The sequence below is a fragment of the Ipomoea triloba genome, chromosome 2 (genome assembly GCF_003576645.1).
Source record: "Ipomoea triloba cultivar NCNSP0323 chromosome 2, ASM357664v1".
NCBI classification, from domain to species: domain Eukaryota; kingdom Viridiplantae; phylum Streptophyta; class Magnoliopsida; order Solanales; family Convolvulaceae; genus Ipomoea; species Ipomoea triloba.
Window position 1 is genome coordinate 493006 of NC_044917.1, and position 14156 is coordinate 507161.

General features: G+C 36.2%; 3 protein-coding genes across 5 annotated transcripts in view; 2 read left to right on the forward strand and 1 right to left on the reverse strand.

The window, feature by feature from the left end:
- LOC116010484 overlaps positions 1 to 3818 on the forward strand; it is a 5665-nt gene extending 1847 nt beyond the window's left edge. The window contains exons 2-14 of one of the 3 annotated variants that reach the window (XM_031249911.1): positions 368 to 779; positions 960 to 1048; positions 1181 to 1339; positions 1472 to 1808; positions 1886 to 2004; positions 2108 to 2180; positions 2257 to 2477; positions 2564 to 2620; positions 2698 to 2845; positions 2967 to 3098; positions 3179 to 3349; positions 3464 to 3523; positions 3612 to 3818. In XM_031249911.1, coding sequence (XP_031105771.1) covers positions 368 to 779; positions 960 to 1048; positions 1181 to 1339; positions 1472 to 1808; positions 1886 to 2004; positions 2108 to 2180; positions 2257 to 2477; positions 2564 to 2620; positions 2698 to 2845; positions 2967 to 3098; positions 3179 to 3349; positions 3464 to 3523; positions 3612 to 3731 — 2098 coding nt within the window. In that variant the 3' untranslated portion in view covers positions 3732 to 3818. Of the gene's footprint in view, positions 1 to 367; positions 858 to 946; positions 1049 to 1180; positions 1340 to 1471; positions 1809 to 1885; positions 2005 to 2107; positions 2181 to 2256; positions 2478 to 2563; positions 2621 to 2697; positions 2846 to 2966; positions 3099 to 3178; positions 3350 to 3463; positions 3524 to 3611 lie in introns of those variants that run through there. The other 2 variants (XM_031249912.1, XM_031249913.1) reach the window with 2 other exon arrangements.
- Positions 3819 to 4047: 229 nt separating this feature from the next.
- On the reverse strand, positions 4048 to 5541 carry LOC116010486 (aquaporin TIP2-1). Its single transcript, XM_031249915.1, has 3 exons — positions 5330 to 5541; positions 4947 to 5197; positions 4048 to 4719 (listed from the first exon to the last, which is right to left on the reverse strand). Exons 1-3 carry the CDS (start codon positions 5454 to 5456, stop codon positions 4351 to 4353), a joined length of 747 nt encoding a protein of 248 aa, XP_031105775.1. The 5' UTR covers positions 5457 to 5541; the 3' UTR covers positions 4048 to 4350.
- Positions 5542 to 10290: 4749 nt separating this feature from the next.
- LOC116010487 (ethylene-responsive transcription factor TINY-like) lies at positions 10291 to 11344 on the forward strand. The gene has a single exon (XM_031249916.1). It carries the CDS (start codon positions 10470 to 10472, stop codon positions 11157 to 11159), a length of 690 nt encoding a protein of 229 aa, XP_031105776.1. The 5' UTR covers positions 10291 to 10469; the 3' UTR covers positions 11160 to 11344.
- Positions 11345 to 14156: the final 2812 nt, after the last annotated feature.

The window sequence follows — 14156 nt, forward strand, 5'->3', positions numbered from 1 at the left end:
TTTTTTTTTTTTTTTTTTTTTTTCTGGGTTTATGTGAAAAGAAAGTTAGTGTAGTTTTGTGAGTTTGGTGAGTCATGCATCTTCTGCACCAGTTCTTAGTTTATGTAGTGATTCTTGTATGTACTATGATGTTCTAGATTATTGTAGTTTGGTTCTGGACTTGTTTTAAGGTTGAGATTAGGAGGTCTGGGTAGTGGGTATTAGACTGATATGGGATTAACCTCATGTATTAGGTCAATTTGTGGATATAATCATCAAAGATTCATCCTTTTCTGATAAAGCTTGAATCTTTGTAAAGAAGGAGATTGTATATATATATATGTGTGTGTGAGAGAGAGATATGACTGGTTGCACCTTCATGTTGCAGGAAAAATGTCCATCCAGGGGACAAAGCCCGATCTTGTTCTGACAAGATCTTCTCATCAAATGTAAACATCAAAGAGCAAAACTATGGCATTTTGCCACAAAGATATGATCTTTATAGGCCTTTTTCCCAGAAAACCAGACTGAAACAGATTCCTCTAGGAACACTCTCATCCATGGTATCCATGGCAGACTCAGACCAAATCATTCCTCAGGAAGAGCCCTTATTAGGCAAGGGTCGCAGTCGAGAAATGGAGTTTAATCGAGTTAATTGTCTCGTGTGGGTATTGCACGAATCTGCAAGAAGCTTTTCTGCTGCAGCACAGACACTTAAACTGGGTAAAAGTGAAGCAGAGCTTGCTATGGCATGGAATGGAGTAGATGTTCATGCTTGGTATAAGAACATTGCATATCAGGTATAAGATGAGAACAAAGGAACTCAGATAAGGCTTTTATAATCTGCTGGTGTCAATACAAGTGCAATTAACAATGTTGTATGCTAATTTTCCCTTTCTTCAAGTTAAATGATTTGGACATTTAGACCTACAGGATAAACAGAAAAAGATAATAATAATTTTATCAGAATGGCTGCACAGGTAGCATTTTATGCTCTGCTGAAAGCAGCGATAGAAGTGGAAGTATTTCTTTCGCATAAACGCTGCAACAATCCTTCTGTTAATGAGAGGTAAGTTCAAGTTAATCGGGAACTTTTATGCCAAAATGTGCTTCAGTAAAGTGCAAAGTATATATAGCTAGGCCCTTAAATCTTTCTCTTATTGTAGTTACTGAAACTAATTTCTTTCTTACTATGCATAAGTCTATCCCCAATCATAAACTTTCTTGGAGAGCAAATAGAAAGTCAGCTAAATATGAGGAATCCTAAGCTGGTTCAGTGGTTCAGAGTGGTTGAGCTGCCACGCATAGCCGATTTTTTCATCCCCTTGTTCAAGAAATGGTCTATGGAATACGCGGGGAGGTCTGTTCTTGAAACCCTTTGCTACTTACATTAAAACGTGTTTGCATTCTCTATGATGGATTTTAGTTGTTCTTTTTGAGATATATAATCTGTTGCGGTTTTATTCATATTGCTTCATACAACTATGTTCAGTGGAATTGCAGGAATAATCGTGGCTATAACTTGTTGTGCTGCACTGCAAAAGTTATGTTCGGAAAGAATTTCTTGTCCTCTCTTTTTGCTTAAAATTGAGGATACAGTACTAGAGCTCATGAACTTGTCAGACAGTCTGGTTTCCATCGATAAATTTCATCATTTAGCAACCGAGGCAGGGTTTGAAGAGGAGTTCCTGTCTCATTTTGGAAGAAAGATCCTACCAAGTACAAGCATTGAAGATGTGGAATTTTGGATAGGATTAGTTCAGAAGAAACTAATCAATGCATTCCACAGAGAAAATGCAATTGCAGACAAGCATGCTTTTCGCGACAAGGTCATTTCCCTTGTACTTAACCCCATAACTTGAGATCATGTGTTGTTGGTAATGTAATTTTGAGTTGTTTTTGACAGGTCCAAGAGAATAGTTTGGCCACTTTGGGACTTTTTGCATATTTGGGAAGAGAGACAAGGTTGTTCCTGTCAGAAATGGCTATCAAGGATCTTGATGAACAAACCATGGATTTTCTCAGGTAGTTAACTGCCTTTGCCCTTTTGGATTTGTATAAGTGTACTTGGTTTAACCTTTGACATTAAATTTCAACGATAAACGGAGTTCATATGCTCTCCAAACAGCTATTTAGAATGTGGTAGCCTTCAAACATATCCAGAATTCTCAACTCTTGCCCAGTACCAGCTCTTCATGGAGGTTAGTCCTTCCTTAGCTATCTTCTTAACATACACAGAAAGATTCAAGGAAGATAGATTAAGATTCATTCTTGCAGGTGATAACCGATGAAATTGGATGGCTCGACTTTTATGCTGCATATGCTAGCAAGTTTTGTGATAAAAGAAGATCCAAACAGCATGCAAGTCAAGCAGAAACCGAAATCATTCTGTATACTGTTCTGACAGTTTGCTATGATGTTATATGTGGATTTGCTCACTACAACAATTCCCTCCAGCAAGCCTTAGAGCCAAATTTGTTAGACTTCTTGCTTCACAGGTGACTGCAAAACATACCATTTCGTTCGACGCTCTCCCTGTACAGCTAACATTCATTCTGATCTAATTCTCGGTGAAATCTTTTAGTCAGAGTCTGCTGTCAACCTGTTTGGAAGACTTCTGGGCTGCTTATGACAGAAGAGGGTATGTTAGTTAGTTGGTATTTCTTGGTGTGATTTATAGATTGTATTAGATAGATGAGTGTTCATTTTCTCATGCAGGGAACTGCAAACAATTGCAGAAAAAGGTTCATCTGCAGATTTACTGAAAAGAAGTGGGATAAGTTCACCCTTTAGTTTGGAGGGGAAGCAAGCTTCAATTGATTTGGTAAAGAGGGAAAAATATCAATTTGAACCTAGATTGCAGCAGGTATAAAGACCAGATGCAAGAATTCATACTCAGAACAGTAAAGTTGCAATCTTTTTTACGATTACCCGCAAATACGCAACAAATTTAGTCCATTTACAGAGATAAAAGTATGAAATTGCAGGTGTCAAGGGCAGCTGTGGTGGATGCTGATATGGTAGCAGAGTCGAGTTGCTCGTCATCCTCGTCGACCTCAGAGCCTCTGCACCAGAAGTTAATCGGAAAATCCATGGCCAAACTTATAACTGCAAGTCAAGTAAGTCCATACTTGCAAGACTCTTAAGTTCTTAATTCAGACTATATATACTAATGTATGCTTTTATATATATATCACAGAATGTGTTGATGGGTACTCAGCTGCTCTTCATCGACATCTCGGATGCTTTTGGGCTTCTTGTTAAGCAACTGAAAGGCCACTTGCTGACCAAAAGGGAGAGGAAGAAGATGAAACAAACACTAATTGATATCGCCACGCTTGTTCCTGTCACCATTCTGATGCTGATTCCTGTAAGGATCAATTGTCTAGATCTCCATTTTCCAGTGAATCTTGCAAGAACTTATTAGATGAACTTTGTTTTTTGTTTTTTTTTGTTTTTTTAAAACTTTCCATTCAACTACCAGATATCTGCTGTGGGTCATGCAGCCATGTTTGCTGCAATGAAGAGATACACACCTTGTTTGGTAAACATAATTTCTGAAATATCTCACCATAATGTTTGATTCCTGTTCTTTAGTTTTCTGCTAATTTCTGATTCCTCGTTAATCCTAGATTCCTTCTCCTTATTCCTCCAAGCGAATTGGTGTCGTGAAACAACTGAAGAGAACCAAGAAGATGGACATCAAACTGAGGAACAGTATTGAAGAATCTTCTTCTAATGCTGTCAATTAGATTATATTAAGGATTTTTTTCATTCTTTTCGGTCACATGAATGTTGGATTAATTTCACATTTGGTCATCCACTATTAATTTTTTTTATATTTGATTTCACAACGCAACTTTTTATCATGTGATTTATCTTAAAGGATAAAATTGTCATTTTTATTACATTTTTCTTAAACTCTGCTTAGGAGACCAAAAATGACAATTTTGCCCTTCAAGACTTGTCAAAAACTAAATGGGGAATTGTGAAAATGGTCACATAGTCTCGAGAGCAAGTCAAAAAAAAAAGCTTCAAACCCTGTAAATAGTACATGAACAAGTTGAGTTATTATCAAAGGGAAATGTCATTTGAAGGATTGATTTTCCATTGGAAGCGTACAATATATTGGAATGAATGCATTTTTAACATAATAAAGCAAGTTTTCACCAGAAGATGAGAGGCATAATGTACAGCTCCAAAGTCCAAACCAGAAGATAGAAGAAAGCAAAAAGGCCGGGAAGAAGAGCCAAAAATGCTGCATTTCGAGATTCTTCCCTAGCTTTATTACAAAACGGAAATGGAAACTGCGCTTCAATTCTCAGATCAAACATTCAAACGTGAAATTCCAAACATATTCAGATCGAAAACTTAGAAATCGGAGGATAGCGGGGCGTGTTCATGGCACATGAACACGTTAGCGTAGACGAGACCGGCAAGCCCACCGCCGACGAGAGGCCCGACCCAGTAGATCCAGTTGCAGGCAAAGTCGAGGCTGACCACTGCCGGCCCGAAGGAGCGGGCTGGGTTCATTGACCCGCCGGAGAATGGACCGGCGGCCAAAATGTTGGCCCCCACAATTAACCCGATGGCGATGGGCGCAATTGTTCCCAAAGATCCCTTCTTGGGGTCAACGGCCGTGGCGTACACCGTGTACACCAAAGCAAAAGTGATAATGATTTCCATCACAACTCCTTCAATGGCTCCCACTCCGGCCGCCACACCGTGGGTTGGCACCGCCTGCAACACAGTTAAGTTAGTCGATCAGTTGACTTAATAATTACAATGTTATAAGTTTTAATGACAGCTGTTTTGAATTGTACAAGAATCAATTACAACAATTTTGATTGGTTTAATTTTTTGCCAATTAGATTATAAAGTCAAGTTTAATTACTTAATGCATACTCTCATATAGTGATTACGAATTTTTCATATTTATAAGCATTTGATAGCCATTGTTTACTTACCAGGCCGCCGGTGACGATTTTGAGGAGGTAGCAAGCTACAATGGAGCCCAAGAGTTGAGCAACCCAGTAAAAGAGGCCGGTGATGACGGTAATTTGGCCGCCGACTGCCAAACCAAAAGTGACAGCGGGGTTGACGTGGCCGCCGGAGATGTTGGCGGCGATAGAAACCGCCACAAACAGAGCCAGTCCATGGCAAACCGCAACCGCCACAAGCCCAGCCGGATCAAGAGCAGCATCCGCCGTCAACTTGTCTGCAACACAAAAAACAAAACTAAATAAATAACATGCATGCATGCATGGCAGAATAGCTACAAAAGTTCTATATTACATGCATGAAAAACTATTAAAGATAAAAGAGGTGGTAGAGCATATATATGTTTAACTGTAAGCAATGGCGGAGCCGACGCCGGCGAAGACGAAGAGCAAGGTGGAGATGAACTCGGCCAGGTAGGCCTTCAGAGAGGTGGCGCTGAAAGAATCATCAAACCGTCCAAAAGCTATAGCCGGCATTTTGATCGGAGGTCTAGCTTAACCCGCCGGAGATGACAATAGATGATGAAAGAAAAAGAAGCCACTGCACGAATAGGGCATTACTTTTCTCCCCTATATATAGGGGCAAGTGATGTGGAAGATCGATAGTATATTACAAATATATGATTAACCTAACTAGTCAAGTTGGTCACTTGAATTTTCATCTGTTGGAGAGGTGCTATGCCCAATAAATCACAATATTATAAGTTTGACTCTTAGTTTGACCCCTAATTTAAGTTTTTTGAGTATTACTTATTCTGTTACAATATAGTATCTGTTTATAACTACTTTCTCAATCTACTAAAACAGTAAAAGTCAATATGGCCTTTCACCGATGCTCGAACCTGCCCTTCCATATGGGAGTGCAACCTGGTGCCACTAAATTACTAATTTGAGTTAATTTAGGTTTTTTGGTTCTTTAAGTATTGACTAAGATAACAAGATAAAGTTTATCTAGTGTACACTCAGATAATGGCCTTCAATTTCTCTCATTTCTATATATATATATATATATATAATCCATGAACAGCCAATCAATTCAAAACTGCATCTTGCATAGCTGGCAAGAACATGCCTTTCCTGTGGACGATAGCTCTGTGCATGTGAACCCGGGACCCAGTGGGGTCCATTTTTCAACATTCAAAGTTGATAAAACATCATTAATAAGGGGGTGCTAGTTAATGTCAACGGTGACAACCAAATTTGGTAAGAAGATTTTAGGGTTAAATTATTTAATTTAGCTGCAGAAATGGCAATCCATTTTGGATGAGCGGCGAGGGAAGCATGTATGACGGAGGGAGTCCCCAAAATGCACCGACCATAGACTTCTGCTGCAGCACACCAGCTGTTGGGTGGATCAGTTCAAAATGTAATTAGCTAGGCAGGTGAGAGCATTAATTATTCCATGATTTTGGGCCAAGAGTTCAAATACGTGTGTATGTAGCAACGTCTTCAAGTGAATTGCCTTGATTAGGATTGTTTATATCAATTAGGAAGACTCAATTCGATTGAATTAGTCTCGTTTAGCATTGATCTAGTAAATTTGATGAGAAATCTACTATCACAAACATTTAGGGTGGGTCAAGCTTCTTGTACATAAAAATGTACAGTTTGGTATTAAGTGTCAAAATTATATTGGCTAGATTTATCCCTTCATAATCCCTATTAGGCAGGTTATAGAGTTCAAAATACAAAAAAGTTTAATAATGCATGGGAGTGGGGTTGGATAAGGAATCTTTAGGTGTGCTTCATTAAACAAAAGTTTTTCATTAGATGTATGTCTGTTAGGTTTTGGTTTTTTGCTCATATATTTATATATACGTATATACATACACTGCATACCTAACTTTATTTTATTTCATCTCCCCTTTTTTGTCTGTCTATAAGTGGGTTGGATATCCAAATTTGATTCTTTTGCCCCTTCAAGTTGATCCAAACCCAAAACAAATTCTTTTTGTCTTTATTTTTATTCTTCAAGTGAAAAGAAAACCTCAAAAACATAAAGACGTGAGAGTTAAAGAGCCTAATAAAACATGAGACTGTCCCTTAGTACATTTTTAAATATATGTTCGAACCTCACACTATAAAGTTATGTTGCATATAGACATTTTCTAAGAGACAAAAATTTGTGTGAGGCCGTCTCACAAGTCTCAATCTGTGAGAAGGGTGAGATCTTTGATTAATAAAGTCAAATATCTAACTCATTAATAAAAGATTTGACACATTAATCAAATATTTGAACCATCTCACAGATTGAGACTCATGAGACGGTCTCACACAAGTGTTACACATTTGTTATAATGAATGTTTAAAGAAAAAATAAATAATAATCTAACAATTTAAACCGAATTCATGGTAAGATGTATTTTTTCACGATTATATATGACAAATTTTTTTTTATTAGACCACGAAGTGTCCTGAACAGATCCTACTGTAAGAGACACCTTTAAACTAGATTTTGCCCACATGACTACATGGGCTTGGTCATACACTATCATACTTGGACTACAACACGCTGCCCACATTAGAGTTGGACTTATGTGCCAATAGCTATGATAGATCCAAACACTTGCCATTGGACTTTTAGACCATAATTGCTCTAACAAATAAGAATACAAAATAGGTAGATAGACAGCTTCATTCTAAGCCCAATGGGCCCATTATGAACTTGAGCAGAGACAGGGCAAATTATTGTGTGGACCATAACAAAATGTACATTTTTAATGTACTAAATGTACATTCAGTACACAAATAATGTACATCCCCTGAATATAATGTACATTATTTTTATACTGAATGTACATTATTTTTATATTGAATGTGCATTATTTGATAGTATGGTCCACACAATAATGATTGCAGAGACATAAGTTGGGCTCAAACCCAAGACTATACCTATTCTATCTCTACTTGAAAAACCTAAGAGCCCAACATGTTTAAGATGGGCCGGAATGCGGATTGGTCCACTCATCTGATCCAATTGTACTAGATCAAGGCCCAAGAACCGTGGACTTAACAACATCAAAATGTAAGCAACAATTGGTTAACGTTACACTATCAATAGTATCAAATTGTTTCAAGAATGATGAAAATTGTAACCTATGTAATAATGTCAATAAAATCATTAAATTGAAAATTAAGGATATACTGCTGGATTAGCTCAGTTGGTTAGAATGTTAACGATTTGGAAAAAAAAAAAAGAAAGAAAGAAAGAAAAAGAACAAAGACTTATTGTATAATAACAATAATAGTAAGACTAAAAATATATGGACATTTTCTCCTTTTTAAAATGTGTATAAAGAAACCTAAGTACGGTTGCAAGCTTGCAATACTGGAGGAGCAGTCGCAGGTTTTGGTTGCGTCATTATCCATTACGTTGTTTATGGTAATTGGTAAATCAATAAAGGAACAATTCAGAAAAAAACATGAATGAAGACTGAAGATCAGAGGAGTGAATTAAGGTAGATAAAAGTGCATGGGTGCCAGCAAGTTTACAGCTTTGATCGTCGCATAAATGCAGCTCTCTGGACAAGTGGCAGAAGGTTCCATCATTATTTAGGTTGATGGACCTACTTTCCGTACGAGAATGTGTGGTTTATTACCTATGCATGAAGTTTATTTAATGTACTCTTATTTAGACGATTTATAATGAACTACTATATATTAAGTTGAAGGGAAGACTTTCTGTTTATTTGTTATGGTGAAAAGTAATTTATTGATGATTAATCGTGGTGAATTGAAAACTAATAATATTACAAGGTAAGTTAACACAAAATCCTCTCATTCAATCATCGTAATAATAAGAGAGTTATTGAATCAAGAGTGACAATATTGCTTGATTTATATTTATTGGCAAAGAAGTCAATACTTATGCAGACTAGATGGTTCTTTTATCGATGATTTGGAGCTAGCTTAATGTTCATGAGTTTTCAAACCCTTCGAGTGGTATTCAATTTGTTGATTAACTTTTGATTATGAATTATATAAGAGTTATGCGGTCTTGTTGTAATCGATTCTTTTTTTTTTTTTCTACCGATAATTAATAAATAGCATTCTTTGTTTGGTTGTCAAAAAAAAATGTTTTTTTTTTTTTTTTTACATAGCCCATGGAATGGGTAAATTAGTGGATTTCTCCTTATGTATGTTCTAAACGACTAAGCCTCGTTTGCCAACTATGTTTTGAATAATAATTCTAGTTGGATATATACCTAAAAGATTGTAATGATGAACTAGAAAGAAGTTCGATCTCTTTTATTTTAAATAATAAAATAATAATTAAAAGATTAGAAGATAATAAAATAAAATTTAGATTGACATTGATATTGATATGATATGCCAGACATCTTGTTGCTTTCAATTTTATTTTTAAATACTCCATAAATCTTAATAGATTTTGTTAGTTTAATTTTATGGGATGATCGATCCAGCATAAACCCTTAAATATTATAGGAGTTTAGAAAAGAAGAGGATAAAACTTAACATAACTTGTAAATTTAAAGTGTGAATTGTTGTGAATTAATGAAACTTGTCACTTTCTTCATTTTTCGTGAGCTTTTGTACAATTTCAAACTCAAAATGCTAACTACAATCAAATTCAAAAATAAAAAATCAACTAGTAAATTAGGCAAACTCCCAACTTCCTATCTAACAAAAATAAAATAGTCCTAACTTTATGCATTTCCGAATTTTAATATATTAAATTAAGGTTAAGGATTACACCAACTGAGAACCCTTTATTACACCAATTGAAAATCCTTGCTAGCTAGCGTGAGAACTCGAAACAAATCATTGGCTCGATCGATCCAAGGGGGAAGACCATGAATAAGGCTAAGGACCCCATTGAGCTAAAAATGGTCTTCCTCGACCCTACCCGCCCAACAGATTGCACATTGGCATTTTGTGTAATTAAATCATTATTTAATACGGTATGGTATTCTTTTAAACCCTTTCGGGTGGTATATGACCAATTCAAGTTAATTGGTAGGGAATTGAAGATGATGAGTCATCAAAGGACAATGGAGGAAATGTACAAGGTTGGGTTTCTTAAAGAGTTTCCAATGCTACGTACCTAAATTTAAATCAGACAATACTATTATATCTACAAAAATAAAAAATGAAAAGAGATAAAATTCCGACCCGTCCACAACGGCCAGTTTACAACGACCAGTTTACAACGACAGATACGTGGATTTTAGCGAAGAATTGAAGATGACGACTTTTATTACAATTATAATATTGGTACGTACTATACGACTACAACTGAATATAATTTAAAAGCTAAGGTGTCTATAAGTAATACCACGTAGCCTGTCATTCTCTAGCTTCAACGGGTATTTTCCACTTTGTCTCTTTCTTACCATTTCTGGCCTGCAATTATTTCTCACTTATATTTACCCTCTCCTTCTTCTTCCCTCTCACAATCATATATCTCAAATTCTTCATAGCTATATATGGGGATTGGGGAGCGTTAATGGAGTGTGATAAGTATTTATAATGGCGGAAGAATTCACGGCTGAAAGCTGTACGAATTCGTCTTGTTCTTTGGGTTGTTTGGTTTCGTCGTGTGAGTCCATGCAGGGGAAGAATAGGAAGAATAAGAATAGGAATAAGGATAAGGATAAGAATAAGGAGAGTGGGAATAGGCATCCGGTTTACAGAGGGGTGCGGATGAGGAGCTGGGGGAAATGGGTGTCGGAGATACGGCAGCCCAGGAAGAAGTCGAGGATTTGGTTGGGGACGTATCCTACGGCGGAAATGGCGGCGCGGGCTCATGACGTGGCGGTCGTGGCCATCAAGGGGGACTCCACGCTCCTCAATTTCCCTCACCTCCTCGGTTCGTTGCCACGCGCCGCTTCCGCTTCCCCCGGCGACGTTCAGGCGGCGGCCGCCAAGGCCGCCGCCATGGAGGAGCTCAACCCTCTTTCCTCCTCCGCCGCCGAGGCGTCGGCGTCGGCTACAACTTCAGCGGCGTCGGATGACCTGGGCGAGATAATTCAGCTTCCGAATCTCGACGAGGAGGGGAGCTTTGACTCGTCGGAGCCCAAGGCGGCCGTTGACCGGTGGGTGTATCCGCCGTGGTGGTTGCCGGACGATGATCTCTGCGCTCACTTTCTTAACGAACCGGCGGGTGGCGAGACTGTGAATCCGGCCAGCTTTGAGACACTCAACTGGGCTGCTCACTAATCACATCAATCAAATCGTGTTTAAAATGTTTTAATCTCTTTTAAATATTTCCTTTTTATAAAAATATATTACTTTAATGTTTTAATCTCCAGACTCCAGAGTCCAGTCCATCTTATATTCTTATTTATCTTTTTTTTTTTTTTCATGTCTAATAAATATTTATCAGCACGATAAATACAAATAAATATTGGAGTGTTTTGTTATCTTCTAAACAAATTGTTTGAAATACTTTAGCTGAAATAAAATTTTATTTAATGTGACATTTTGTTTTGTCTGAATATATAAGAAAAAGAATGTGAAATAATGAAAATGACATAAATTTACATTAGGCAAGTAGACATAATGGGCAACACCTACAACATCAACAAAATGTAGGGGACTATTATCTTTCGAGAGAGTTTTATACTTTTAGAGTAATTTCAATGGTTTGATTTTTTTTTTTCTTAATTTTGTCCAGCCATTAGGTAAGTGGGAGGAGAGAGGAGAAAAATGATTTAAAACAAAATTCTGACCAAATTAAAAAATAAAAACAACAACATTCACACGCCCAGTTGACGTGTACAATAATTGTGCGCCAAACGCACAACCTCAAGGTTTTATTCGTATTAAGTAGACCTCACAAAAAAATTTGATTTGTCGAAAAAGAAATTCAAAACACTTTTTCCCCTATTTGTTAAAAAAATCACATGCTAGTTTTTTTAGTCTAAAAAATCACAAATGAAAATTCTTAACTCATAATATATTTGATTATGACGTGTAGCTTTCAAACAAACACATGAATTTTCTTCAACGAAATTTATGATATAATAATACCAATCTAATGCAAATATAATGGTCAAGACATGACTACAATTAATCCTCTCGTAGCATTCATCACCACTTTACGTGACAATATATGATTGTGGAATAGATCAGAATCGGTTAATGAATAAAAAAAATTTGTGGTTTCCTCAATCAAGATACCTACACTAACACTCCACACACCGAAACTAATCATGTCCGTACTAAATAAGACTTCAAAAGGTACTTGATTAAACTAAAAGAGATCTGCATCATTTCATCCACACTTCTATGAGTATAAAATAATATTACTGTCACGTAAGAAGGTATATGAGGTAAAAATCAAAAGGAACATTTGACTCCTAATATACATATTAATTATAATCAATTAAAACACATCATTTCAATAATATTTGTCCAATGGACCAATAATTTATTTTATTTTATTTTTGAAATGAATGGACCAATAATATTAAAAAGCCGAAAATTCCATTAAGAAACGTGTCATTGGATACCAAAACCATAGGTTGGGATGTCACTTTCTGTAAATTTTCTTTTCAAAATACAAGTCACAATCCATAATTAAACAAGGGGAACAAACCAAACACTTGGACGACTTAAGAGTAAAATGTAATGTTTTCCGTTAATGTATGCATAATTAGGTGATGACAGGGGCATGTTATGTCAAACAAGTAAAATTTGTTAATTGGTTGAGTTTGTACTAAATTCCCACCATCATATAATTAATGTTCTAATTGATGAGGCAATTATTGTGAAACCTTTGGCGCCTTTGTTTTTATTGTACCCTTTGGTGATATAGACACTTCAAGTTTTACTACTTCTAATGACTTTGGATGCCAGCCAAACAGGTAACATCGGCTCAGGGTCCAATGAAACAGTGCAATTGAAATGGTAGGACCGTTCTAATTAATCTCCCTGCTACTATACCCCTCTACTAATTGCTTGCCTCCTCATTCAGACATTTTAATTTTAATACCACCTGAGTTGCTCAGACAATTGACTTACTAAACACATTATTTTAAGTTTGATTTCATGTGAGAACTTCAGACTCTCTAAATTGGACAAAATTAAACTTGTAACATTTTAGTACGAAAATTATGTACACCCATTTCAGGCAACAATCATGTGATATCTAATTCATTACATAATTTAATTGCGTGATTGTTAAGATTTGGCTCCTAACTTAATGTTCCCCACAAGCTAAGTTACTAAAAATATTCCCCAAATTGCACAACTGAAATTGCCTATAAACACATACCTTCCAAAACTTCAATTCCCTGGATAATTAGTAAGGAATCCCCAACTGCCTCTCTTTGTTAATTAAGCTGTTAATTACTAATTAACTAGTACAACCAAACAATGCAAATGTTGTCATTACTAATTCCCCCCAACCTTAATCTATAATAAATCCATAATTTCAGTTGCTTGAAGTTTCTAATAACTCACATGCAAACAAACAATCTTGGAATAGAAAACAGACCACCAAGGACACTTAATCCCATATATATTAATACGGAGTAACTTTAACAATCTTAATTATATATGTTACACCTAGGCAGAAGAACAAGAATTTGACAGGCTAGCTAATTAAGTGACAAATAAGTAAAGACATCTTTTTCTCTTGCTTATCTAATCATTCTCCATGGAAACCCCAGTCTACAACCAAAAGATTCATTAAACTTTTTAGGGGCAATCAAGATTTTATATTATTGGGAGTGGTTGATAATGACAGCATTATTAATCTCTACATTTTTAGGGTAATCTCCTACATACTCTAATAATTACTCTCTTAATTTTCCTACTCGAATTATCTGTTGTATGCACTCTGTACACTAAATTAAGATTTTATACGCTTTTTAATTGGACTGTGGGATTTATATATACACACACTTATACAGAAGTCAGATTTATCATGTACAGACTGTTAAATAGTAGCTATTAGCTTTTCTAGTCAGCTAATTAAACAAAATTAATATGTACAAATTGTGGTTAATGAAACGTTAATGGAATATGTACAAGGCGAGCTAATATGAGCTATTATGGAGGTTTAATTTGTCGTACCACAATATTGTCAGTATTATTAATTAGTGGGAGCTTGGCTGTCCAAGTCTCAATCACTTTGAGTTCAATGGATCAATGCTTATAACGACACAAATGTCATCTCGCCATTGCCACTGTATAGTGTTTAGCACCATA

Excerpts from the sequence above, each read along its gene's own strand:
- LOC116010486 (XM_031249915.1), bottom strand. The coding sequence starts at position 5,456 with ATGCCGGCTATAGCTTTTGGACGGTTTGATGATTCTTTCAGCGCCACC. Across the intron at positions 5,198-5,329 it reads CGGCTCCGCCATTGCTTACA|ACAAGTTGACGGCGGATGCT; the intron begins GTTAAACATATA and ends TTTGTGTTGCAG. Across the intron at positions 4,720-4,946 it reads AAATCGTCACCGGCGGCCTG|GCGGTGCCAACCCACGGTGT; the intron begins GTAAGTAAACAA and ends ACTGTGTTGCAG.
- LOC116010487 (XM_031249916.1), top strand. The coding sequence starts at position 10,470 with ATGGCGGAAGAATTCACGGCTGAAAGCTGTACGAATTCGTCTTGTTCT.